General features: G+C 46.7%; 2 protein-coding genes and 1 non-coding gene across 3 annotated transcripts; all 3 read left to right on the top strand.

Moving 5' to 3' along the window:
• The first annotated feature begins 908 nt into the window (after positions 1-908).
• On the top strand, positions 909-6,268 carry LOC123444437 (protein enabled). The gene is made up of 3 exons (XM_045121145.1): positions 909-1,267; positions 1,912-2,181; positions 4,607-6,268. Exons 1-3 carry the CDS (start codon positions 1,127-1,129, stop codon positions 6,005-6,007), a joined length of 1,812 nt encoding a protein of 603 aa, XP_044977080.1. The 5' UTR covers positions 909-1,126; the 3' UTR covers positions 6,008-6,268.
• A 363-nt stretch (positions 6,269-6,631) lies between these two features.
• On the top strand, positions 6,632-15,396 carry LOC123444436 (callose synthase 11-like). Its single transcript, XM_045121144.1, has 4 exons — positions 6,632-6,877; positions 7,005-7,112; positions 9,084-14,476; positions 15,104-15,396. Exon 3 carries the CDS (start codon positions 9,097-9,099, stop codon positions 14,473-14,475), a length of 5,379 nt encoding a protein of 1,792 aa, XP_044977079.1. The 5' UTR covers positions 6,632-6,877; positions 7,005-7,112; positions 9,084-9,096; the 3' UTR covers position 14,476; positions 15,104-15,396.
• On the top strand, positions 12,101-12,181 carry LOC123445795. Its single transcript, XR_006631167.1, has one exon. It is a non-coding gene; the product is annotated as a small nucleolar RNA J33 (small nucleolar RNA).
• Positions 15,397-27,058: the final 11,662 nt, after the last annotated feature.

Raw genomic sequence — 27,058 nt, 5'->3', positions numbered from 1 at the left:
TCTTCGACGACTAAGAGTACGATTCAAGTTTACGGTCTACACTCAACTTGCCGTTGGTGTTTATTGGGACTCCACTCCCTTGATTGCTTCCGTTGAGATATTTAAGGTATATATCAGTTTTACGCTATTTACATGTGATTGCACTTTGATATATACATTGATGTACTGTGTGTGCCAGCATACTGATCCAGGGATGACACAGAAACACAGATGCTTGACTCATTTTGAGTCGGGTCGCTACAACTTCCTTTCCGTTGTGTTAACGTTATCCTGGTTCTGAGGTTATTCTGGAGGTCGAGAGGTGCTATTGAGCTTTGCCCATAACACACCACCGACGAGTGCACGAAGAAGACGTCGACAATATACCCAGGGACACCAACGAAGCTACGTTAGGGCCAAACAAGGCCGTGGCCCGCCTAACTTTTCCAAAACATAAAATATACTTAAATAGTACTTATAATACACCTGAGAGGTGCCATTGAGCTTTACTATAAATATGGGCAACAATTTAAGTTTAGGGCCATGTTTAGTAACCTGGCCCGTCCAGCTTCCTTTTGGTAGCTCCGCCACTGCCAGGGACATGTGTGTATTTTTCTCTTTTGCAAGAATATCCTTGTAAGGATGGGACAATCTTAATTCATAGCCTTTGCCTTTTTGCAAAAAAGAAGTCAATGGAAAGTTTCTTTCAAACAAAGTACAAAGCAAGATAAGAACACTCATATGAATTCACACAGCTCGTCTACTTTTCCATTTCCCATAGAAAAATAAAAACTATGTCCATCCATTTTTCTGGAAATTGCTCTTAATTGAAGAAACAAGTTTGAAAGAGACAATTTTCACCATTGTTTGCTCGATCACCAGCCTTCTCGCAAAAGAAAACAAAAGGGACACGAACCCGTCGCTATACAAAACTTAGTCTAGTCTTATCGTCTCAGCCGGGACGGCGAGGCCTTTGCTTAATCAACACACCAGAGGGCCCTAAAAACAAACAGCACAGACTAATACTCAATCAATCCGTCCTTCTTCCTCCTCTCTCCTCACCTGCAACCTAAATCAACCGCCCTCCCCTCCCCTTCCCTTCCCCTCCAAGCAAGCTTCCCATCGCGACCAAAACCCTAGCCCTGGGATGTCCGGCTCCGGCGGGCCCTCAGGCCGCGGCTCCGCAGGCGGCACTCGGAGCTTCGACTTCGGCACCGACGACGTGCTCTGCTCCTACGACGACTTCGCCGCCCCCTCCGAACCCAAGCGGCCCGATCCAGTCGACAAGGTATCCATCGCTCCTTCCCTCCCTGAGATCCCTTCCGCGATCAGTATTGGTTGGTGCGCCAAGCTCTTATAGAAGCTCGGGGCTAAATTTTGGTTCTGGCCTGCGAATCCCTCCATTCGCATGGGATTTGGAGCGAAGGAAAACGGAACTGGGTTAAAGTGTCCCGTTTGCTTCATTGAATGACGTGTTCACACGGGAAAATCACTATGCTCGCTGTTATTACGCATCAGTCTTGGTTCTTCAGCCTAGGGTATGATGCGCCCTGCGTTTTACACAATTTCGACTGTTTTATGTATAGAAATGCCATCATCCGTGTTTTGGATTTTTGGACCGTGTGCTTTAGCCTTACTGGGATATATCAACTATTTGTTAAAACCCTGTGGAGGTTATTGTTCCTACAATGCTAGTAAACAGATAGGGAAAATAAAGGGACCAGCTCGAAAACAATTTGAACCATGCTGGAAATTTCATAGCACTGCCATTCGTATTGCTGGATGCTGAAGGTTTTGGCTTTGGTTATGATGCTCAACTTTCATTCATTACTTACAGCGACGAACTTATTTTATAATTGCTGTGGACCTGTGGTTATAATGCTCAACTTTCATTCATTACTAACAGTACCCATTCTTGTACTTTTGCAACAGGATTTTCATGAGAGCAGATTTGGGAGACCAGCTGTTAAAGTTTATGAACAAGATAGTTATGCCAAAGAGGATGTACTTTCTGCTGTTGAGAAATGCATGAAGAAATATGCTGATAATTTGCTAAGGTCTCTTGAAGGAATCACCAGCAGGCTTTCACAGCTGGAGATTTATTGCTATAAGCTTGAGAGGTCCATAGGCGAGCTTCGAGCTGATGTGCTTCGTGATGAAACTGATCTAAGATTAAAGTCTCTTGAGAAACATCTACATGAAGTAAGTAAAATGTTACCCCCTCCATTCACAAATATAAGATGTTTTGGATATTTCCGTATGGACTACATACAGACTGAAATGAGTGAACAAACGCACTAAAACATGCCTATTATACATTCTATTCACAAAAAAGTCAGAACATATTATATTTGTAGACGGAGGGAGTACTATTTAAAGTAAGGCTGTTTCGCTAATATAGTTCTTTCAGGTGTATTATCAGTACAATCATGCCATATTTCATTGATATGTACTAATATCATATCTATGAATGTATTTGATGTGTATGCACTTTATTGTGTCTCTGGATGAAACTATGTTGGTTATTATTACATCAGAACATTTTGTTACGAAGTAAAAGGTGGATGCACACAAGCCACACACACCACCACCGCCATATGCACAAATAAACACGTGTGTGTGTGTGTGTGTGTGTGTGCTTGTGTGTTGCCTACGTTTGAGGTAAACACTGGAGGAACATAATGTGGTGTGTACTCTGATTAAGTACGGCACATTTCCTCGATCATAGGGATCAAACCCGTGTGGGTGGTAATGAACACTTGCTCTCCCACCGTTGTTGGCCAATGTGTCATCCATGATCCGTTGCATCAAATATTGTATATCAGTTACATGTGATGTTTACTCCTTTGCTTGTAAATGTTTGCTCCAGTTTGTTGCTCTGATGTGTTCATTTATGCTATTGATCATTTAGTAATTGTGAGTTCAGACTAGGCAGCGAAAGCCATCGGTATAGGAAGATATATTTAATGTATATTACATCGTTTGTTGCTTTGCTGTGGTTTCTTCTAGCTTATGTTTCTGCAGTATTACCTTCTGTGATCTCTTCTGTTCCACTCCAACCAATTTTTCTTGGTTAGTTGAAACAAATTGTAGTTACACATTATGTTCAATCTTAGAACAATGCATCAGGCTGTTTCATTCTTTAATTTTGAAGGTATTTCTAAAATGGTTTGAAATAGTTATCGACTGTAACTGTATCCTATGTGCTTATATGCCTCAGTGAAGATGCAGCACAAGTTCGAGTGGGTACTTACTGATTGCCAACCAGTATTGATATCCTAAATGATCTGAGACTCTTGGCAGTTTGATTTTGGTGAGCTCGATACTAGATGAGCATATTTGGCAAGCGAAGTAGCTAGCACAGGCATCTCTCGTCTGAGGTTGAAGTTGACCAAGCCCAAAGTAAAGGGTTTGGCTGGGCCTACCCTACAGTGATCTGATATTTCCAGTTATTTAGAAATCCCAAGCTAAGCTGAACTGAATGTTTAATATGGTTACTAAAACCTATTAGGTCCGAACCATGATGATTTTCTGCATACCATGTCTTGTTTTTTTGGCATAGGTGGTTTAATGAATAATCTGAAATCTTAGTTAACATAACAAGTAAGCAATTTTGACCACGAATTCACAAACTTGTTGAGAAATCACCTAGGTCATTTTGGTTGCATGCATGGGAAGTTTCGTGCATGTTCCAAATTTTATCACTCCTTTGGTCCTACCTGAATCACTAAATCAGAAGTAAATCATCACAAAGACACTTGGACTCTCTACATGCAACTATGAGGTATCCCAAGTATGCTCAGGCTTGATCTCGTACCCATGGTATTAATTCCAGGCAAGCTACTGTCTGGTGCTCATGTAAGGCTTTTTTGTGGGGATGCTTGGGCAGGTCCTCTAATCTGATGCCCTTTAGCCATTGTTCTAGTTCTACACTCTTATGTCAAGTTATAAGCACACTGCATGTTCGGAAGTCAGGTTTATGAGGGAAGGACAATCAGTTAGGACGTCTGGACTTGCTTTGCCCTTCATCTTACTGTGGCCTGTCTATGGGCAGGCCCTCATATAAGTCGTATTTGAGCCAATTATCAAGCTGTATCACTGTATGTGCCTAATCTGCACCTTAGAGATTCTAACCATTGGTATCTCAACATAGAGCTGGAACAACAGTTGATCTTTCTCTCAAGGAAACACATTTAAGGCAACCCATGGACAGTGACAGTGTGACACACCAGAGGATATAAGCGCCCCTGTTGCTGAGATGTGAATGCACATGAAGAATGATATTTTCTACTTTATGATGAACCTGTTTTCGTTGCCTGTTATGTGCTGCACTCCTCTGCTAAATATATTTATGTCCTGGTAGATAAATTTGTAGCTGCAGTTGAAGCATATACATATACAATACACATAACTTGTGATGGTTTGAACTCCAACATTTACATTGTTTTGTTAAGAAATATTGTTGAAAACCAGAGATGATCCAACTTAAGAAGATCAACAGTTAGCCAGTGCATTTTTATGCTTCAGTTTTCACATGTGCATCGTGTTACTGCTTATGTATGTGACAGATCTTGAGTGTTAATCTGTTAAGAAATTCCTAACGGTGCTAAAATTTGAAACGGTGCAGGTGCACAGGTCTATTCAAATCCTTCGAGACAAGCAAGAGTTAGCAGATACTCAGAAGGAGCTAGCCAAGTTTCAACTTACACACGATGAATCTAAAAAGAAAGAAGATGTGCCGGCACCTTCTTTCCCTGAGCCAAACAAGCCTGAAGAAAAGCGAGATGCAGCAAGTCAGCAGCTGGCACTTGCTTTGCCTCATCAGGTGAACTCATCGGCACTTGTACCTAGAGCTTCTGGACCAGTCCAACAGTACAATGATCAACCTGTGCAGCAGACAGCCCCTAGCTCTCTTGTACCACAGCAGGACCGTTATGCCGTTAGCCAAGCCATTGTTTACTACCCACAACACCAAGCTCCAGGTAACCAGGACACACAGGGTCAGCAAGTACAACAAGAGGTGCAGTACCTGCCAGTAAGGCCTCAAGCTCAAGATGTCCATGCTCCATCCCAGCCTCAGTCAGCAAATCAATCCCAGCCCCAGTCTTACACTCCTTACCAGCAGCAGTGGCAGCAGCAGCAACCCTCTCGTTCATCTCCTGCACCAGTGGCTCAGCAACAGCAGCCTTTCTCCCAGCCATTTCCTCCACCAGTGCAGCAGCCGCAACTATCTAATGCTCATCAGTTTCCAACACAACCAGCACAGCAGTCCCAGCTGCCTAATGTTCAGCAGTTTCCGACACAACCAGGGCAGCAGTCCCAGTTGTCTAATGCTCAACAGTTTCCTCCACAACAGCTGCAACCACAGCAATCTAACCCTCATCTTCCTCAGACAGCGCAACCACAACATCCTCATGCGCAAACTCAGATGAGACCCCAGACTCCACCAAACTACTCTGGTGGCTACCCACCCCACCAGCCATTGAACCCTTCCCCTGAAACAATGCCTGGCAGCGCCGCTATGCAAGGACCATACAACACCGTTCCTCCATCAGGTGGGACTCATTCTGAAGTGCAATATTCATACGGGGGACCTGGCATCCCGTCTCAGCCACCACCGCAGCACAGCATGCAAAGGCAGCAGCTACCTCCTCCAGGCCAGGGCTCTTTCGGGCCGGCTCCAAGTAAGGGGGCCTATCCTCCGCAGTATGCGCCACAAGGGCATCCGCAAGGTTACAACAACACACCGTATGGCGGCTATCCGCCGAGTGGTCCTTCTGCAGCCCAGGCACCACAGATGCCTCCAGGCGGTGGTGGTGTGAGCCATCCAGGGCCATCTCATCACCACATGATGCGGGGCCATCCATACGGGGATATGATCGAGAAGGCAATCACCATGGGGTACCCAAGGGACCAGGTGCTGAATGTGATCCAGAGGATGACCGAGAGCGGGCAGCAGATAGATTTCAATGCGTTGCTCGACAGGCTGAACGAGTCTGGGTCCGGAGCACCCCCTCGGGCGTGGTGATTTCCTCCAGGTCGCGAGGCAGGCCTGGTTCGCTGGAAGTGGAAGCCGTGTGCCACAGGGTGGTGTCGTTGTTATCCAAATCTAAATAAATAAGATCTGATGTGATGCGTCTACTGATTGTCCGTACAATGTACATATAAACATTACAGTATTTAGCTTGAATTTCATGTGCCTCCTGGCCCCTGCACGTGCACTGCACAGCCAACTCGTGTTTGCAACTGGACTTTCTAAAGCAAATTATTTGCAGCTATCTTGTCATTATGTGGCGTGTGCAATGTCAGGTCATGTTTGCTAGGTTTGAATTTTGTCTACAGTACTGTTTTGTCCACCATGTTGATGTGTTCAGTGTTGTCCTAATCTTACCCTAGTGTGCAATTGTACTCCAGTCTCCAGTGAATGGTACGCTCTTCCAGCTGGAGCCGCACCTTTTTCGTGCATGTATTTTTTTTACTACTTCCCAATATTGCCCAGCCTACGAAAATCACGAGAATATCTGGGAGCCTAACTTTCTATCCAGCTCGGAAACATATTTTTTATCTAAATATTTGTTGTTAGAAAGAACTAATGTAAATTTTTTAGCTACAAGTATTATGCTATAGAGGGAGTAGATTGGAGAGGCAGAAGAGAATTGATGAGACAGATGGGACTTGTGCAGCGACCGTTTAGGAGAGAATAACCAAGCTCCCGAGTGACGGCCCGGCCCCATCCAAGAGCATCTCCTCTCCTCTCCCCCGCGGCGGACGACAAGGGGAGAAACGTCTCAAATGCGCTAGCGGCAGCCGATTCGTGAGAAGCCGAGGCACAACAACGGCAGCGGGAAGGGAGATCGAGGAGCAACAAACGCCTGCTCCCGCTCCAGCTCGAAAAGGGGTAATGAATCCATCTCGATTGCTCCGGCGATTCCTCCTCCTCCTTCCTCCATGGCCGCGTTCATAAATTCCTCCCCAATCCCACCTATACGGGCATATTCGTTCCTCAGCTTTCTCCCTCTCATCAGCTGTGAAGAAGAAGAAGAGGAAGATTGAGCCGCAGCGCCGGAAGCCAAGGGTCTCGACGGAGACGGAGACGGCGGGCGGCCGCCCCTCGCCGCCGCTCGATCGATCAGGTGACACTTCCAAATCCTCCCCCCCGCGAGCACCTCGGTGCCAGAATTCACTCCCCCCCGTAGGCCGCCGTTAGCAGTCAGCAGTCGCGGCGGTTTTCCCAAGCTCGAACGGGTCGCGCCGTCGCCCGAGCCGAGCGGGGCGGACCAGGGGTGGGGGGCGCTCAGTCAGTGGCAGTCCCGTAGTTTTCTCCCGCTGATGCCGTTGCCGCTCGCCTCGCCTCGCCTCGCCTCGTGGGCCTCACCAGGCGGCGACTGACGAGTTTATCCCCTGGAACTGGAAATATCGCCCATAGCCTCTTGCTGGTCACCGGGGCCCACGTCTCAGCGTCGTTCAGGAGCTAGCCCGTATCGCGCTGATGTGGTGGCACATGGCCGCCTCTGATGGGACTGAGACGTGGCGGGTCCGCCCACGAGGGGCGCGCGCGGGGGGCCCGCTTGCCATTCTTGTTGATGCGGCTGCGTGCGTCCCCTCGCGGCGTGCGTTGCATCTTTTTGCCATGGCGTCAAGCCACGGAGAGGACGCAAGCAAAGCAACACCGTGGGGCTGGTGTCACTCACCAGCAGTAACGTCTACTACTAGTTTAGAGGCCACGGGTTCAAATTTACAGCACACCGTAGGGTGGGGTTTTGTCCTAGTTCATCTTTAGCGATCTTCTCATTTTTTATTTTCCAACATTTTTTTTTTGATCTATTCATCATCTCTAGAAGGAAATGCTAGAAATAATAGAAAACACATCCAGGGTAGCAGATCACCCGGCGACGGCTACGAGCACCTTTAGCCGTTGGGTGTTTGTGCAGAAAGAGGCAGCGAACGAGATCTAGTTTTTTTTCCCCTTTCATCACTAGAAATAACAAAAAAAGAAGACGTGCTTTCAGCCCAGGATTTACGAAAGGCAAATTGGAGCCCCTTTTCGCTTTGACGGGAATGTGGGGAGGTCTCACTGGTAGCTCGCTAGTGCGGCGCAACACAAACAGCGACGGGTGAAAGCAAAACAGAAAGCGTGTTAGTAGAGGCTTTAAACACAAGGAGCTAGCAAAAAATCATGCCCCAAAAAACAAGTGTCACGGCGACGACAGGTTCACCCCAAAAGCAGCTGCTGGCCATCGGTGATCTTTGGGATTTTGTTCTGCCTTTTTCTCTCCTCTGGATTTCTTCAGCCTTGCGATGTCGATTCACGTTATTATTCTTACAAAATTTTAATGAGATATACCGGTTAAAGCTCGAGGTTTAAGATGTGGTGCCTGCTTGCTGTACCCCCTGTGAACGCGGTCTCTGGTTGTTTCAGTGGCAACCAAGGGGGGACACCGCACGTGAGCGGCATGTAGCCAAATGTTTCCAATTGCGGGATAGGAGCAAACAAAAAAGCCTGATGGATTCTTATGCCATATGGCTCCAAATCTCCCGATATTAAAAGCCGCTGTGCTTTCTCACCCACAATTCAAAAGTTGTCACGCCTCTAGTCCTTTTCTCGCTCATCTCATCTCATCTGCTGCCTATATTTGGTCATCGAAACCAAAAGTTATGTACGCGAATCCAGACTGAAATTAACCCACTAGATTTTCCAAACTGCGGGTCAGTTGAGTGCCAAATCTGTTGGCTCCGTAGCTTCACCGAAACGAGACCTAGGATTAGAATTTAGAACAAGTGTTGAGTTGTATACATCACCAAACTCTCTCGTTCATTCATCATTCGTATCGTCGTCATCATTATCCCACCGGAAAGTACAGCGCACGGAAACACTAGCGAGCGAGCGAGCCAGTCGTGGTTGGAAAACCCAGAAGCAAAGCAAACCGAACCCCTCAAACCCCACGCCGGAGAAGCCACACAAACGTCGCATGATTTTCCCCTCACCCGCCGCCGCCGCCGCCGCCGCCTCCTCATGTGTGTAGATTGCCTCCTCCGGGTCGCTACCTTGATTCACCGGAAATGATGATAATTATATAGCACTAACGCCTCCTCCTGTTTTGCAGCTGCGTGAGACGGATGAGCCAGCTGCGCAACCGCCGCGCCACCGCCGCGGCGGCGGCGGCGGCGGCGGAGCAGCCGCCGATTCAGGCGTCCTACAACATCATCCCGATCCAGGACGTGGTGATGCACGGGCAGCACCCGTCGCTGCGGTTCCCGGAGGTGCGCGCGGCGGTGGAGGCGCTGGCGCACGCGGCGGACCTCCCGCAGCCGCCGCTCACGCGCGCCTGGGACTTCCACCGCGCCGACCTCTTCGACTGGCTCGGCGCCACCTTTGGCTTCCAGCTCCACAACGTCCGCAACCAGCGGGAGCACCTCGTGCTCCTCCTCGCCAACGCGCAGCTCCGCGCCGGCGGCACCCTGCCTACCGAGCACCCCGCTGACGTCCTCCACTCCTCCGTCGCCCGGACCATCCGGAAGAAGCTCCTCAGGAACTACACTGCCTGGTGCGCCTACCTCGGCCAGAGGCCGCACGTCCACGTGCCTACCGCCGGCCGCCGGACGGGCGCCGCGGCCACCGTCGGCGTTGACACCCGCAGGGACTTGCTCTACACGGCGCTGTACCTGCTTATCTGGGGGGAGGCTGCTAATTTGAGGTTCATGCCGGAATGTCTCTGCTACATCTTCCACTACATGGCCCTCGACCTCAGCCATGTCATGGACCGCTCTATCGATATTGAGACAGGGCGGCCTGCAATCCCTGCTGTGTGCGGTGAGGATGCTTTCCTGAACAGCGTCGTCACGCCGATTTATAATGTGCTCAAGGCCGAGGTGGAGGCCAGCCGGAATGGGACCAAACCGCACTCGGCGTGGAGAAATTATGATGATGTGAATGAGTACTTCTGGAGCCGGCGAGTTTTCAAGAAGCTCCGGTGGCCACTGGAGTCATCAAGGGGCTTCTTTGTGCCGCCGGGGAAGTTAGGCCGTGTTGGGAAGACTGGTTTTGTAGAGCAGCGGTCCTTCTGGAATGTCTACCGCAGCTTCGATCGGCTATGGGTGATGCTTATTCTGTTCTTTCAGGCAGCGATGATCATTGCATGGGAGGGTAGCAGCGCTCCATGGGAGAGCCTGAAGCACCGCGACATCCAGATCCGGGTGCTGTCAGTGTTCATCACTTGGGCTGGGCTGCGCTTTATGCAGGCGTTGCTTGATGCGGGCACTCAGTACAGTCTTGTGTCGAGGGAGACTAAGCTGATCTCTGTCCGGATGGTGCTCAAGATGTTTGTTGCTGCAGGGTGGACTATCACATTCAGCGTGCTTTATGTGCGGATGTGGGATCAGCGGTGGCGAGATCGCAGGTGGTCCTTCGCTGCTGAAACCAGGGTGTTGAATTTCCTTGAGGCAGCTGCTGTGTTTGTCATCCCACAGGTGCTTGCGTTGGTGCTGTTCATCATTCCTTGGGTTCGGAATTTTACAGAGAAAACAAACTGGAGAATTCTATATGTGCTCACCTGGTGGTTCCAGACCCGCACATTTGTAGGCCGTGGTCTGAGGGAGGGGCTAATAGATAACATCAAGTATTCCCTGTTCTGGATCTGCCTTCTTGCTGCTAAGTTTAGCTTCAGCTACTTCCTCCAGATTAAGCCGATGGTGTCCCCCACGAAGACAATATTCAGCCTTCATGACATCCGACGTAACTGGTTTGAGTTCATGCCCCACACGGAGCGGATTGCTGTAATCATCCTGTGGCTCCCAGTTGTCCTCATTTATCTCATGGATATCCAGATATGGTATGCAGTATTCTCATCACTTACAGGGGCACTTATTGGGCTTTTCTCGCATCTGGGGGAGATTCGCAGTGTTGAACAGCTGCGATTGAGGTTTCAGTTTTTTGCAAGTGCAATGCAGTTCAATTTGATGCCAGAGGAGCACCTGGACAAGTTGCATGGTGGCATCCGGAGTAAACTGTATGATGCGATTCACCGGCTCAAGCTGAGATACGGTTTTGGCCGCCCATATAGGAAAATTGAAGCAAACGAGGTCGAAGCAAAGAGATTTGCACTGATTTGGAATGAGATCATTCTGACATTTAGGGAAGAAGACATTGTCAGTGACAAGGAAGTTGAGCTTCTTGAGCTTCCACCAGTTGTTTGGAAAATTCGTGTGGTACGGTGGCCATGCTTGCTGCTAAACAATGAGCTACTTCTTGCTCTCAGTCAAGCAAAAGAGCTAGTGGCTGATGACAGGACACACTGGGGTAGGATATCTAGCATTGAGTACAGGAGATGTGCTGTGATTGAAGCTTATGACAGCATACGCCAGTTGCTGCTGACGATCACTGAGGAGAGGACGGATGAGCACATTATTGTCAGTCAGCTGTTCCTTGCATTTGATAATGCGATGGAATATGGGAAATTCACTGAAGACTACAGGCTAGACTTGTTACCTAAAATCCATTCATCTGTAATCACCTTAGTGGAACTGCTACTGAAGGAAAAAAAGGATGAGACCAAGATAGTCAATACCTTGCAGACTCTCTATGTCCTTGCAGTTCATGACTTTCCAAAGAACAGGAAGGGTATTGAACAGCTCCGGCAAGAGGGGCTAGCACCATCAAGGTTGACTGAATCTGGGCTGCTCTTTGAGGATGCCATAAGATGCCCTGATGAGAGTAAACTTAGCTTCTACAAGCAGGTGAGGCGCCTCCATACGATCCTCACATCCAGGGATTCCATGAACAATGTCCCTAAAAACCCTGAGGCTAGGCGGCGTATAGCTTTCTTCAGCAACTCCCTCTTCATGAACATGCCTCGTGCTCCCACAGTTGAGAAGATGGTGGCATTCAGTGTTTTGACTCCATATTACAACGAAGACGTCCTGTACAACAAGGACCAGCTTCGTCGTGAAAATGAAGATGGCATCTCAATCTTGTTTTATCTTCAGAAGATTTATGAAGATGACTGGGCAAACTTTTTAGAACGTATGAGGAGGGAGGGAATGGTTAGTGATGATGATATTTGGGCTGGGAAATTTCAGGAGCTCCGACTTTGGGCCTCGTATAGGGGCCAGACCTTATCACGGACTGTTAGGGGAATGATGTACTACTACAGGGCTCTCAAGATGCTTGCTTTCCTTGATACTGCCTCTGAGATAGACATTACAGAAGGAACAAAACATCTGGCTAGCTTTGGTTCCATTAGGCATGAAAATGATGTGTATCCCATGAACAATGGTTTGCAACAACGGCCTCAAAGGAGGTTGAACAGAGGAGCCAGCACTGTCAGTCAATTGTTTAAAGGCCAGGAAGATGGTGCTGCTCTTATGAAGTATACCTATGTGGTCGCTTGCCAGATATACGGAAACCAGAAAAAGGGGAAAGATCCACGTGCTGAAGATATCCTCTCTCTTATGAAGAAAAATGAAGCCCTTCGTGTTGCTTATGTTGATGAGGTCCATCACGAGATGGGTGGTATACAATATTATTCTGTCCTCGTAAAATTTGACCAGGACTTGCAGAAAGAGGTTGAGATATACAGGATCAGGTTGCCAGGCCCACTGAAACTTGGAGAAGGTAAGCCTGAAAACCAGAACCATGCCATTATATTCACAAGAGGCGATGCAGTGCAAACAATTGACATGAATCAGGATAATTATTTTGAGGAGGCTCTTAAGATGCGCAATCTATTACAACAGTACAACTATTATCATGGGAGCCAAAAGCCAACCCTGTTGGGAGTTCGAGAACATGTTTTCACTGGGTCTGTCTCGTCACTTGCTTGGTTCATGTCTGCACAAGAGACAAGCTTTGTTACCCTTGGGCAGCGTGTGCTAGCTAATCCGCTGAAGGTTCGGATGCATTACGGGCATCCTGATGTATTTGATCGCCTTTGGTTTCTGACCCGGGGTGGTTTAAGTAAGGCATCGAGAGTAATCAATATCAGCGAGGACATATTTGCAGGTTTCAACTGCACCTTACGTGGTGGAAATGTTAGCCACCATGAGTACATCCAGGTTGGCAAGGGGCGTGATGTTGGGCTTAATCAGATATCGATGTTTGAAGCTAAGGTATCCAGTGGCAATGGTGAACAGACATTGAGTAGGGATATCTACCGGCTTGGTCATAGAACTGATTTTTTTCGGATGCTTTCTGTGTTTTATACAACAGTGGGATTCTACTTCAATACTATGCTGGTGGTCATGACAGTTTACACATTTGTTTGGGGGCGCCTGTATCTGGCTCTGAGTGGTCTGGAGGCTGGAATTCAGGGCAGTGCTAATGCTACTAACAATAAAGCCTTGGGTGCTGTGCTAAATCAGCAGTTTGTCATACAGCTCGGCTTCTTCACTGCCCTGCCAATGATTTTAGAGAATTCTCTTGAACTGGGTTTTCTACCTGCTGTCTGGGATTTTTTCACAATGCAGATGAACTTTTCATCTGTCTTCTACACATTTTCAATGGGAACAAAAAGCCATTACTATGGCCGAACAATTCTTCATGGTGGTGCAAAGTATCGGGCTACTGGCCGTGGCTTTGTTGTGCAGCATAAGAGTTTCGCTGAAAATTACAGGCTATATGCTAGGAGCCACTTCATAAAGGCTATAGAGCTCGGGATAATATTGACTGTGTATGCCGTTCACAGTGTGATTGCCAGGAACACACTTGTTTACATAGTCATGATGATATCTAGCTGGTTTCTTGTGGTGTCCTGGATCATGGCTCCATTTGCATTTAATCCGTCTGGTTTTGATTGGTTGAAAACTGTGTATGACTTCGAAGATTTCATGACCTGGATCTGGTTTCCAGGAGGTATATTTTCTAAGGCTGAGCACAGCTGGGAAGTGTGGTGGTATGAGGAGCAAGATCATCTGCGGACTACTGGCCTTTGGGGGAAGATTTTGGAAATACTGCTAGATCTCAGATACTTCTTTTTTCAGTATGGGGTTGTATACCAGCTCAAAATCGCAGACGGAAGCAGAAGCATTGCGGTGTATCTGCTTTCCTGGATATGTGTGGCAGTGATCTTTGGTGTTTTTGTCCTAATGTCCTATACTCGGGACACATATGCTGCGAAGCAACATCTTTACTACCGGGTTGTCCAAACTGCCATCATCATTCTGGGAGTGCTGGTGCTGATATTATTCCTGAAGTTTACTGAGTTTCAAATCATTGACATCTTCACTGGTCTTTTGGCATTCATTCCTACTGGCTGGGGCTTGATTTCCATTGCTCAAGTGATCAGGCCATTCATCGAATCCACTGTGGTGTGGGGCAGTGTTATTTCTGTGGCGCGTTTGTATGAGATACTGCTTGGAGTGATTGTTATGGCGCCAGTTGCATTGCTGTCCTGGCTGCCAGGGTTTCAAGAAATGCAGACAAGGGTACTGTTCAATGAAGGTTTCAGCAGAGGCCTCCAAATATCCCGCATTCTTGCTGGCAAGAAAACGAACGCAGTTTGAGGTACTCCATAATAAACTTTCTCGATTTATCTGGCCTATTTGCAATGCACTGTGCATCCACTTATATTAGTATACATACTTGCTGTCCTATTTACATTGAATTGTGATGCTTGTGGAAGTAGTGGAACTTATGGCTTAGTCTCACGGTGAATCATACTATTTCGATAAATGGCATTTGACAAGTCTAAACTTGCCGCTTCTAATTGTCCGATCGGTGTTTTCAGTAATGATAAATAACTGTATTGATGATTTAGATTACTCTGTTGGGCTGGTGCCATTGATGAGCTTAAATTGTGCTGAAAATGAAAAATCACGCGGTTAATTGACATAATGTTCTATTCTTTGTCGATTTATCATGTGTTGTATCCTTCTCTAATGTTCTATCCCTTGTGTTTCCCCTTTTCTGTCTGTCTGCGTATCAATACCACCAAGTTTCACTTATCAGAGTAGTCGTTAATTTAGCGTTCTAGTACAATAATAATACCAATAAAGTGTGTGTGGTGTCTTTGCATGAAATTTAAGGTAGCATGTACAGCATGTTCTATTCTTGCACCAGAAAAATAACGAACTGTGCACTTGATTCAGAGATGTAACTGCTGGGGTTTTCTCTCTTGATTTTTTTTGACAGGTACTAACCAGGTTGTCAGCGGTTGCAGTTAGGCAGTGATCCGGTCATCTCTGTACAGCACCAATGCGTAAAGCCTTTCGTGACATAGCTTAGCTCCATATTGCTATCTTTTGCTGGCTACTGGCGATCTCTCTAGTTAGATGTTCATTCAGATTCGTACAACTTTGGTGATTTAGGCATTGAGTCTTGGACTAGCTGCGTGTTAGAGTAGATGATGATTGCGCTTCAGCTTACCTTTGAGCTCTGACGATGTATTTGTTGGCCTGGCTAGAAGTTCCATCTCCTGTGCTGAAGAGAGGTCGTGTGATTGAGGAGTGATGGAAACTCCCCGCTGTGATTGATCAGATCTTGATCTGCGTTTCCGTTATGTGCACGCTATTTCTTTGGTTCCATTCTCTCTGCATGGGTTTATCTATCGGCTCGCGCCGCGCACGAACAGCAAAAGGAGATTGGCGCTTTGCAATCCGTGCGAGTACAGTCGGAATGGATTGTAATAAAGCGGGTTAGTTTCGGAAATTCAATTCGGTTCTTGGGAGCATATGCTCCTACGGATCAAAAAGGTTTTTCAAATGTCATAAAGAAGATAGATATGTCTATTAGAGGAAAACTTAAGCATTTTGACCTATGAAAAAACCCCATCAAATGTTACAGTTTTTCTCATCAAGGAAGCATCATCTTGATATTGATGAAGCCATTACAGACCCACATCACTGAAAGGCTTGAAATAAATTCAGGAAATAAGACCACCAATGCCAAGTCTAATACTTAAACCCTAATTGGTTGGATCCACCACAAGAAACCTAACCATCTGAGTTACACTCAGTTTGCCATGAGATTGCTCGCTTGGATTACGAGTTCACGTGTTGGTTATACTCCAATAAAACCACAACACATCATCACTTGGCATGAGATTGCTCGCTTGGATTACGAGTTCACGTGTTGGTTATACTCCAATAAAACCACAACACATCATCACTTGGCAGGTAGAATAATTCAAGGGCGTCATCACTTGGTCGACCGACCTGATCGCCTGGCTGGTGCTCCATGAGTCGTCCGATACGCATTCCTACTGCCACTGGATCCCCTTTCCCCATGCCCATCATTGTTTGAGTCGTACCAGATCCTTCATCATAAGCTCAAAAAATGGCGTTCCGCCTTGCTGAGTGGAGCAAGGGTATCTTCTCCAAGGCCAAGGTTCAGCTCCACGCGACAAACATGATCATACTTCGGCTGGACATTGCGCAAGAGGATCGACTACTATCCTGGGAGGAGCTGGACCTGCGCTCTAGGCTTAAGAGACGGGTGATTAGCCTGGCGATCCTCCAAAGGGCAAGAAAGAGCCAATGTGCTAGGATCGCAAGCCTCAAGGATGGCGATGCTAACACAAAAATATCCCACCATCGTATCAACGCCAGGAGAAGGAAGAATCACATCCATAGGATCAAGAATGAACATGGTTGGGTCACCAAGCATGAACAAAAAGAAGAGATAATCCATAACCACTTCTCGAAGGTCATGAGCAAAGGTAGCATGAGCCACGAGCAATGGTGATTTTAATTGGGATGAGCTGAACACCCAAGCCCACTATTTGCATGATCTCGGTGACCCGGTTACCGAGGATGATGTTTTGGCAGCCATTCGGGGCGATGCCGAGTGACAAGGCTCCCGACCCGGACGGCTTCACGGGCATCTTCTTCAAACGGTGTTGGGATATCATCAAGCATGATCTCATGTGTGTCATCCACCGCTTTGACTCCCTCCACACTTCCCACTTGTAATGGCTCAATTCTGCCAATGTGGTGTTGATGAGGACATCAATACCATTGTTACACCCACAGCCCCAACTGCTATATATACTGGACCAGTTACTAGAGCTCGCGCACGCCAATTGAATTACTAGGTACTTTTGTTTCTTGGAAATCTTTCTAATGTTCATGAACACATGATGCTGCCTAAGTTAGTTACTCTTGTTGTACTTATGAATGAAGGACCTAGCATGGACAAGAAGGATATCCGTTGCAGCGGGATCAAACATGGAGAAGGAGGTGTCACGAGGAAAGAACAATGGAGCTTCCACTGGTGATTTTCGCACTTTGAAGCCACAGTAAGGAGAGCATGAATGCTTGGATGAAATATTCAAGACATCACTTTATAAATTTCGTCCATAGGCTATTATAGGTGCTGCACCACCTTATTTTTGGGCCAGGCCCATGTAATTGCGAAATACCATATTATAGGCTGTTTTTAGAGTCCGTATGTGTGGGGAAACCGAGTTTAGGGTCGTTTTTGGACCCCTCCTCCAAGGGTCAGGAAAATCCCTCTCTGTCCCCTCATATATACAACCCTTAGGGCACCGATTAGACTTGGGTTTTGTTTAGATTACAAGTTCGCCATAGGTGCAACTTCGTGTTCTTCGTTTGTGTTCCACGACCAGACAAAGGCGTCACAGAACCCCACCTTCATCAATAAAGCTTTACTCTTATATTCGCAATATCGAGATTGCAATCTTAGTTTCTTGCTTGTTCTTCGTTTGCGTGCAGGAAACATACGCTCGTGGTCAGGTTGATCGTGCTCTGGCGTGGTCAATAACCTCTCGGAGTTGGTTTAGCGATTGCGAAGGCACGACGTCCTCACACGTTCGTAGTCCGATCGTCAAAGTCTACTCTATCAAAAACGATAACCACCATCTCATCGAAAGACATGGACAATTTTGCCTCTATCAAGTGGTATCAGATTTCCAGGTTGCTCGGTGAGATTTTACCAGTTCTTCATAGTTAGATTGCATCTGTTCTTCATACCTATAGTCCATGAAAAGCCAAAAAAAATTTAGGGTTAGATCATCATATCCGAGCCAATCCGAGTCTTTGCATAGTCTTTTCAGTATTTTGCTTTGTTGAATTTGTGGTTACATCATCGTGTCGAGTTGCTGGTCTTAGTGTCTAGTACTTTAAAGTTTTGAGTTCTGTTCACAGGTTGTCACACCACCATCGCGCCATCTTTCATTGCTGCCATATACCACCACCACGCTACCATCATCGATGCTGCCATATACCACCACCACGCCACCATCATCCTTGCCGTCATATATCACCACCACCAATCCTAGTCTGAATCCTTTACGTATTAGGTTAATTTCGAGATCCTCTTGTTTTCGATTTCGTGTTTCCTTATCTGAGTAGTTTTCGGGGAAAAAAATTTGGCATGCTTTTCAGAGCACTTTTTCGGCCAAAATTTCGGAGGGTGGATTTTTTCCCTATCGTGTTGTTAGGCTTTTTAGAGAGTTTTGAGAGACTCGCCACCATAGTGATTTTTGTTGCAAGTTTTGGTCGTCGCAAGCCCGAATTGCTCGAGAAAAAAAGTAGTCAACTTTGCATTTCTGAACGGATTATTGCTGACCCTTTTTGCTACCATATTATAAGCCTTTCCAGCTCCACATACATTTACATCATGTGTTTGACAAGACCTGGCAATCGCTCTATCCAAGCTTTGAGAGTTTTGACTACATCGGTTGCCGATCACCACCTGGTGCTCGGTAAGAACTGATAAGAAGTTGAGATTTGCTTGATAGATTTGTGACACACCACCACCACCACCACCAGTTCCTAGTAGTCTATAGGTTCATTTTATTTTGTGTTCCTATTACTGCTAACCATGCCAGGATCACAAGCCGACGAGATCAACTGGGAGAGTCTCACCAACCAGGAGCTCCATGATAAATTTCAGCAAAATGATGGTTGACCAGGTACAAGACATCGTGACCAGCCTTGGAGAGTCCATGGAGAAGCTAGAAAACATTCGACGCCAAGATGAACGCCAAGTTCAATGAGGTGCTTGCCCGTCTACCACCACCAGCTGCAGATTCCGTCCCTCTCCAACAACAACAACAACGACAACCACGAGGCCCGGACATGGCGGGAGGAGAGCAACGTGTGCCTTCCGGACAAGTTCAGAATTCTGGTGTTGTTGCTCGTGCTGCTGCTCCAGCCACTACTACTGAGGTTTCTGTGGCTGAGCAGAATGAGGGTTATGATAGTGATTACGATGATGAGGGAGAGGTTGCTCAAAATCAGCACCAGGGACAACAACCACCACCACAAGCTGCAGATCGTCCACATGGATACAATCGCAATGGTAGGCCTACACCACCCTCTCAGGTACGGGATCATGACCATCTCCCTAAACTTAAATTGAATATTCCTACATTTGATGGTCAATATGTTCCTGATATATATCTTATTTGGGAGTTAGAAACGGAGCAACGTTTTACATGCTTACAATTTCCTGAAGATAGACATGTTGCTGCTGCTGTTTGTTCATTCACTAGTTTTGCTTGTGTTTGGTGGTCTGAACATTGTCAAATACATCATGCTAATATTCCAACTACTTGGGCTGCTTTGAAAACTGTTATGCATACTCGTTGGGTTCCATCATATTATCAACGTGAATTACTTCAAAAATTGCAGCATTTAAGACAAGGAAAAAATTATGTAGAAGAATATTATCAGGAACTACAAACTAGCATGATTAGATGTGGTATTGTTGCGGACAATGAAGCTATACTTGCATGTTTTATGGGTGGATTAAATAGATATATTTAGACTATTCCGGAATATAAGGATTATAAAATCATCACTCGTTTATTGCATCTTGCTTGCAAAGCTGAACGTGAAGTGTAGGATCGACAAACATTGGCGAGAACTAACTTTTCTGCTGGTCGCACTTCCTCATGGACGCCACATACCTCATCTACTTTCACACCTCCTCCTGCATCAGCACCGCCTACTTCAACCACCAATTCAAACAGAGATACTAGGAAACAGGCCCCTGCCCCACCCTTCTCCAAGAGCACACCTTCCGGGCCAACGTAGAGCTCTTGTTCATCCATAGCATCCACAGGGCAAACACATGTAACATCCCAATTTTCTTAAATTCGGATGTTAATAGATCATTCATATGCATCTCATATTTTTATGCATTATTGTGTTCTTCTGAAAATTCCATTCGTTAGGTGACTGCGGGCAATTTATTGGAGTGGAGATAATATGACTTCTCCCCTGTCGAATTAAAGTGCATAACGTTTCGAATATTATTTTGGAGTTACCGACTTGGTTTTGCAAATTTTTATAATGTCCGAAATTATCTTTAGTTAAGTTTTCAAATGCTTTTTGGGTGGCCTATTGCATTAAAACTATTTTTAAATTTTTTTTTTTTGCATTAGGAGGAACTTGGGTTCCTTTATTATTTATTAGGTGGTTTTATTTTATATTTATTTATGTCTATATATATATATATTACTATATGCGTATATATCTTTATCTTTTTATATATATATATTGTATATATATATATATATATATATTTTTCTGTTATTTTCAAAAAAAAAAAACTGGGCTAAGCTGGCCACGCCGAGCCAAAGGCTGAGCCCAGCCAGCACCGCAGGTGCCTTGAGCCAGGCCACGAGGCCACATGCACCACGTGCACCAGCACGCCACAGCTCCCACCCGAGCCACCCTCCCCACGTTTCCTTCCTTCTTCTCTCTCCTCTCCTTTCCTTCTTCTCCCACCAGTACCGAGACCGACCTCTCCCTCCCAGGGATTTCTTCCCTACTGCCTCCCTCTCCTCCCTTAACTCTCTCTCCCTCCTCTCACAGCCCGAGGCTGCACCACCCTGGCCGAACCTTCTTCCTCCCCGTCACTTTCCTTCTCCTTCCTTCCTCCCCTTCCTTCTCTGTTTCTCCCAAAGCCGAGCCACCTCTCCCGCGATCTCCTTCCCCGAAGCTCCCTCTCCTTCCATAGCCCACCCCTCCCCAAGGCCTATATAAACCCCAACCCCCTCGGCCACCCCTTCCCAACCCTAGCGCCGCCGCCTCCACGAGCCGCCGCCTCCACAAGCCGCCGCCGCCACGAGCTTCCCGCAGCAGCCCGAGGCTGCACCACCTCTCGGCCTCGCCTGGGAGAGCCTTCCCCGAGCCCCTTCGCTCCATCGCCGCCACCCCCTCGGAGGAGCACCCCGCCGCCACCTCCCCGAAGCCCTCCACCGCCCGGAGCCTCCCCTCCCTCGCCGACCAACTCCCCCTCGTCGGTGCACCCCCTCTGCCAGCAAGGTAGCGTCTCTCTTCTCTCTCTATATTTCATGCATTCCATCCTAGCCCTTAGATCCCATGCAACGGTCAAGATTAGATCCCCAGTACCCCTTCGGTCTAATGAGAAAAACCAGTAGGTTCTTTTAGTCACTTATGAATTAACCAGCAGATTTGCTAGTCTTCGGCCGTTTGCCCGAAGTCATGAAACAAACACCCTATGCAGCCAGTAGAAACTTGCCACGTGTGCCTCTCTTTTAGCACTAGCAGTTTTCAAATTTTCTGTCTATATTACAAAAACAGAAACTTTCAATTTTGTTTTGGTCACAACTTTTTATCCCGAAGTCCAATGACATTGATTCTGTTTCCAGTAGCTCATAAATTTCCTGTAGTTTTTAAAAACATATAAATTGTCTATGTTTGAAAATTTTAAATATAAGTTAGAGCAGATTTAGTTTAAACACTGTTTTGCCTATTCCAGGAGTTTGAAAAATGATTTTGAGTTGATTCTTTTTTCTATTGTTTTCTAGTGATAAATCTTACTGTGGTAGAAGTTTCAGAATTTTTGAAGTATTTTTACTGGTGTTTTCAACAGAAACAAGTTTCTGCCATACCGGCACGCGATAAATTCTTTTGCGTAGTCTTTTGCAAATCATTGCATGTGATGTTATCTTTACTTGTGGCATGATTGAATTGCTTATGGTGTGCTTTGTGTTTGTATCGGTAGATCATCCGGAGTGCGAAGCGTGTTACTTAGAGACGCTCGAGCAGGACAACTATCATCAAGGCAAGTCATCTTTGATCATGTTATTTTTTTACCTATGCTTTCGATGCATGGTAGATCACCTTCTTTGCCCAATTTGCATGCTGCCTAGGTACTTGGAAACTTTAGTATATGTTGTAGTATCATGTGGTAGGAACACAACAACCCCGACACTTGGCCCCGGGACGACAATTTCTTAATGCTATGCTTGAGTAGACGGGTTATCGGTTGAGTGTATACCACGAGTGATGCGAGGTTGATATAATAATCAAGACCGGACTAAGACAAGATTTCCAAGACCTCGGACGCAATGCAACTCTGGGTGAAGGACGGTTGATCGGCTCCCTGGAAAATCCAGTGGATGCCCGGGATGCTGGAGAGGCCATGTCATCCTGCGGAAAGCTTCACCCAGGCTCGAAGAGACGGACGGAGACTTCAAGACTCAAGGCTTACCTGCACAACCACAAGTCATTATGGGCTCTGGCTTGGTTGGACAACGCGGCGACTCTAGACATGCGGTGCTAGCAGATGTAGACGAACGGTAGGAATGGATGGGCACCGACAGGGATTCAGAGGGACCCGTTGAAAGACCATGTTTTGATCATCCGGTCTTCAAACACCCTGAAGTGCGAGGACAAACCCGGAGGCGATCAAATCTTGTGGGGAACGTGTGCAAAACTCTGCAGAGTACTCAACCTAATCGATTAGCCGTGTCCACGGTCATGGACAACTTGAGCCGAAGGCATTGAATTTCCCCTGAACTCTCAACACAACTTAATAATGATGTGGGTGTTAACAACTATTCAGGTACGAGAACTGGTTGGCGGAACCATCTCGTTAACAACAAACATTGTAGAAATATTTTGCTTTCAACCCCTCTTGTTGTAGGATAAAACTGGCTTTATGCAAAACTTAGCTCCACCGGCCAAATATGCATGTAGAGATAGATGATTATTATTTTACTCCCTCTCTTTGATGATTTGCCGGCATATTCAATATGCTGACCTACACGGCTGCAACGTATCATGTTGCAGAGTACTTTTCCGACCAGGAGTGAGGCTACGTTCTACGCTCAGCGACATGCCCTTGGAGTCGGATGGACTCGTCTACCTGATGCTTCCGCTTAGTCTTCGTTAGATAATCTCATGAGATGGCCTTCAGCCACTTTATTGTACTCCTTTATTGTAATAAAGTACTCTTTATGAGATTTTGATTAATAGAGCTGTGTGATTGCACTCTTGAATATATACATTATGTACTGTGTGTGTACCAGCATGATCTTGGGATGGTACAGAAACACCAGAGGCTTGACTCGTTGAGTCGGGTCGCTACAGAAATGGTATCAGAGCACACGCTGACCTTAGGACGTAACCTCTAGGAATGGAAAATCCTTAGGAAGAAAACTATTTTCTCTTATCTCCCATTTCATCTTCTGATCATTTCTGACTTCTCTCCGATTTTCCACTGTTTAGATGGCCACCTTCGTCCCTGTTAAGTTCACGGAGTTTTGCCAGCCCGACACCACTATGCCGTTCGGAAAGGAGCTGGTGCAGATCACCAAGGATTTGAGGATTGCTCTGCCGACTATCACAGGGAAGCCAACTTCGTCTTACCCGGAGGATTCACGCTACAGGATCGAGGTGCACATTCCTGGAAGGACATTCCAGCCGCGCACTGAGCCGATGGATTTCAAGTTCATCGCACCCCAACTGGATTCTCGGAAGGGACATGGCGATCCATTGTGCACTCGGACGTATCAAGGAAGAATACAAAGGCTGCCCTATTTCTCCAGACCTATTTGCCGTATCCCGGAGAAATGAAGACGGAGATATCATCTCAAGCAAGACCAAGGACGCTCTCTTGTCTTATGCCCAGACCTTGGAGAAGTACAGCGGGACTCTGGAGCATCACGTGATCAAGGACGCCAGGAAGATCAAGCAACTGTCACTCCGCGAGCTTGAACTCGAAGAAGCAGCCCGGGAAGCCCACTATGAACATGAACTGGAAGTGAAGGACTTTCTGGAGCGGATCGAGAAGCTGAAGACTCGAGTTGCATACCTGGAGGAGGAACTGGACATGGGCGAGAACCTTCATCCCGAAGGAGATGTAGCCCCCGTGATCAGCAACGACGAGGACTATGAAGAAAGCTCCACCGAAGGACCCGACACCATGCTATTCTGAGGAGAATACTTAGACTAGACCACCAAATTTACTTTATCGTTATACGTTTTAGGCCGATGTTTAGGATTATCGAATTTCGTATCCCCGTGTGAACCTTTGTGATGGTATTGAATAAAATGTGCGGTGTGATACTTGTTGTTGGAAATATGCCCTACAGGCAATAATAAATTAGTTATTATTATATTTCTTAGTTCATGATAATCGTTTATTATCCATGCTATAATTGTATTGATTGGAAACACAATACTTGTGTGGATACATAGACAAAACACTGTCCCTAGTAAGCCTCTAGTTGACTAGCTCGTTGATCAAAGATGGTCAAGGTTTCCTGGCCATAGGCAAGTGTTGTCACTTGGTAACGGGATCACATCATTAGGAGAATCATGTGATGGACTAGACCCAAACTAATAGACGTAGCATGTTGATCGTGTCATTTTGTTGCTACTGTTTTCTGCGTGTCAAGTATTTGTTCCTATGACCATGAGATCATATAACTCACGGACACCGGAGGAATGCTTTGTGTGTATCAAACGTCGCAACGTAACTGGGTGACTATAAAGATGCTCTACAGGTATCTCCGAAGGTGTTCGTTGAGTTAGTATAGATCGAGACTGGGATTTGTCACTCCGTGTGACGGAGAGGTATCTCGGGGCCCACTCGGTAATACAACATCACACACAAGCCTTGCAAGCAATGTAACTTAGTGTAAGTTGCGGGATCTTGTATTACGGAACGAGTAAAGAGACTTGCCGGTAAACGAGATTGAAATAGGTATACGGATACTGACGATCGAATCTCGGGCAAGTAACATACCGAAGGACAAAGGGAATGACATACGGGATTATATGAATCCTTGGCACTGAGGTTCAAACGATAAGATCTTCGTAGAATATGTAGGATCCAATATGGGCATCCAGGTCCCGCTATTGGATATTGACCGAGGAGTCTCTCGGGTCATGTCTACATAGTTCTCGAACCCGCAGGGTCTGCACACTTAAGGTTCGACGTTGTTTTATGCGTATTTGAGTTATATGGTTGGTTACCGAATGTTGTTCGGAGTCCCGGATGAGATCACGGACGTCACGAGGGTTTCCGGAATGGTCCGGAAACGAAGATTGATATATAGGATGACCTCATTTGGTTACCGGAAGGTTTTCGTGCATTACCGGAAAAGTTTCGGGCTCATCGGTAGTGTACCGGGAGTGCCGGGAGGGGTGCCGGGGACCATCGGGAGGGGTGTCACGCCCCAAGGGGTCTCATGGGCTATGGGAAGAGATAAACCAGCCCCTAGTGGGCTGGAATAAGTTCCCACTAAGGCCCATAAGGTTTGAGAAGGAAAAAACACAAGGTGGAAAGAGTTTCCAAGTGGGAAGGTGGAATCCTACTCCAAGTAGGATTGGAGTAGGACTCCTCCACCTCCAATTTCGGCCAAACCTTTAGGTTTTGAGGCTGCCTCCTCCCCTCCCTCCCACCTATATATACGGAGGTTTTAGGGCTGATTTGAGACGACTTTTCCACGGCAGCCCGACCACATACCTCCACAGTTTTTCCTCTAGATCGCGTTTCTGCGGAGCTCGGGCGGAGCCCTGCTGAGACAAGGTCATCACCAACCTCCGGAGCGCCGTCACGCTGCCGGAGAACTCTTCTACCTCTCCGTCTCTCTTGCTGGATCAAGAAGGCCGAGATCATCGTCGAGCTGTACGTGTGCTGAACGCGGAGGTGCCGTCCGTTCGGTACTAGATCGTGGGACTGATCGCGGGATTGTTCGCGGGGCGGATCGAGGGACGTGAGGACGTTCCACTACATCAACCGCGTTCTCTAACGCTTCTGCTGTACGGTCTACAAGGGTACGTAGATCACTCATCCCCTCTCGTAGATGGACATCACCATGATAGGTCTTCGTGTGCGTAGGAAATTTTTTGTTTCCCATGCGACGTTCCCCAACAGTGGCATCATGAGCTAGGTTCATGCGTAGATGTCTTCTCGAGTAGAACACAAAAGTTTTTGTGGGCGGTGATGTGCGTTTTGCTGCCCTCCTTAGTCTTTTCTTGATTCCGCGGTATTGTTGGATTGAAGTGGCTTGGACCGACATTACTCGTACGCTTACGAGAGACTGGTTTCATCACTACGAGTAACCCCGTTGCTCAAAGATGACTGGCAAGTGTCGGTTTCTCCAACTTTAGTTGAATCGGATTTGACCGAGGAGGTCCTTGGATGAGGTTAAATAGCAACTCATATATCTCCGTTGTGGTGTTTGCGTAAGTAAGATGCGATCCTACTAGATACCCATGGTCACCACGTAAAACATGCAACAACAAAATTAGAGGACGTCTAACTTGTTTTTGCAGGGTATGATTGTGATGTGATATGGCCAACGATGTGATGTGATATATTGGATGTATGAGATGATCATGTTGTAATAGAAATATCGACTTGCACGTCGATGGTACGGCAACCGGCAGGAGCCATAGGGTTGTCTTTATACTAACGTTTGTGCTTGCAGATGCGTTTACTATTTTGCTAGGATGTAGCTTTAGTAGTAATAGCATAAGTAGCACGACAACCCCGATGGCAACACGTTGATGGATGATCATGGTGTGGCGCCGGTGACAAGAAGATCGTGCCGGTGCTTTGGTGATGGATATCAAGAAGCACGTGATGATGGCCATATCATGTCACTTATAAATTGCATGTGATGTTAATCCTTTTATGCACCTTATTTTGCTTAGAACGACGGTAGCATTATGAGGTGATCTCTCACTAAAATTTCAAGACGAATTTGTGTTCTCCCCGACTGTGCACCGTTGCTACAGTTCGTCGTTTCGAGACACCACGTGATGATCGGGTGTGATAGACTCAACGTTCACATACAACGGGTGCAAAACAGTTGCGCACGCGGAACACTCGGGTTAAGCTTGACGAGCCTAGCAT

Source organism: Hordeum vulgare, chromosome 3H (assembly GCF_904849725.1).
Source record: "Hordeum vulgare subsp. vulgare chromosome 3H, MorexV3_pseudomolecules_assembly, whole genome shotgun sequence".
Taxonomy (NCBI): Eukaryota; Viridiplantae; Streptophyta; class Magnoliopsida; order Poales; family Poaceae; genus Hordeum; species Hordeum vulgare.
This window is presented reverse-complemented; position numbering and strand designations above follow the sequence as displayed.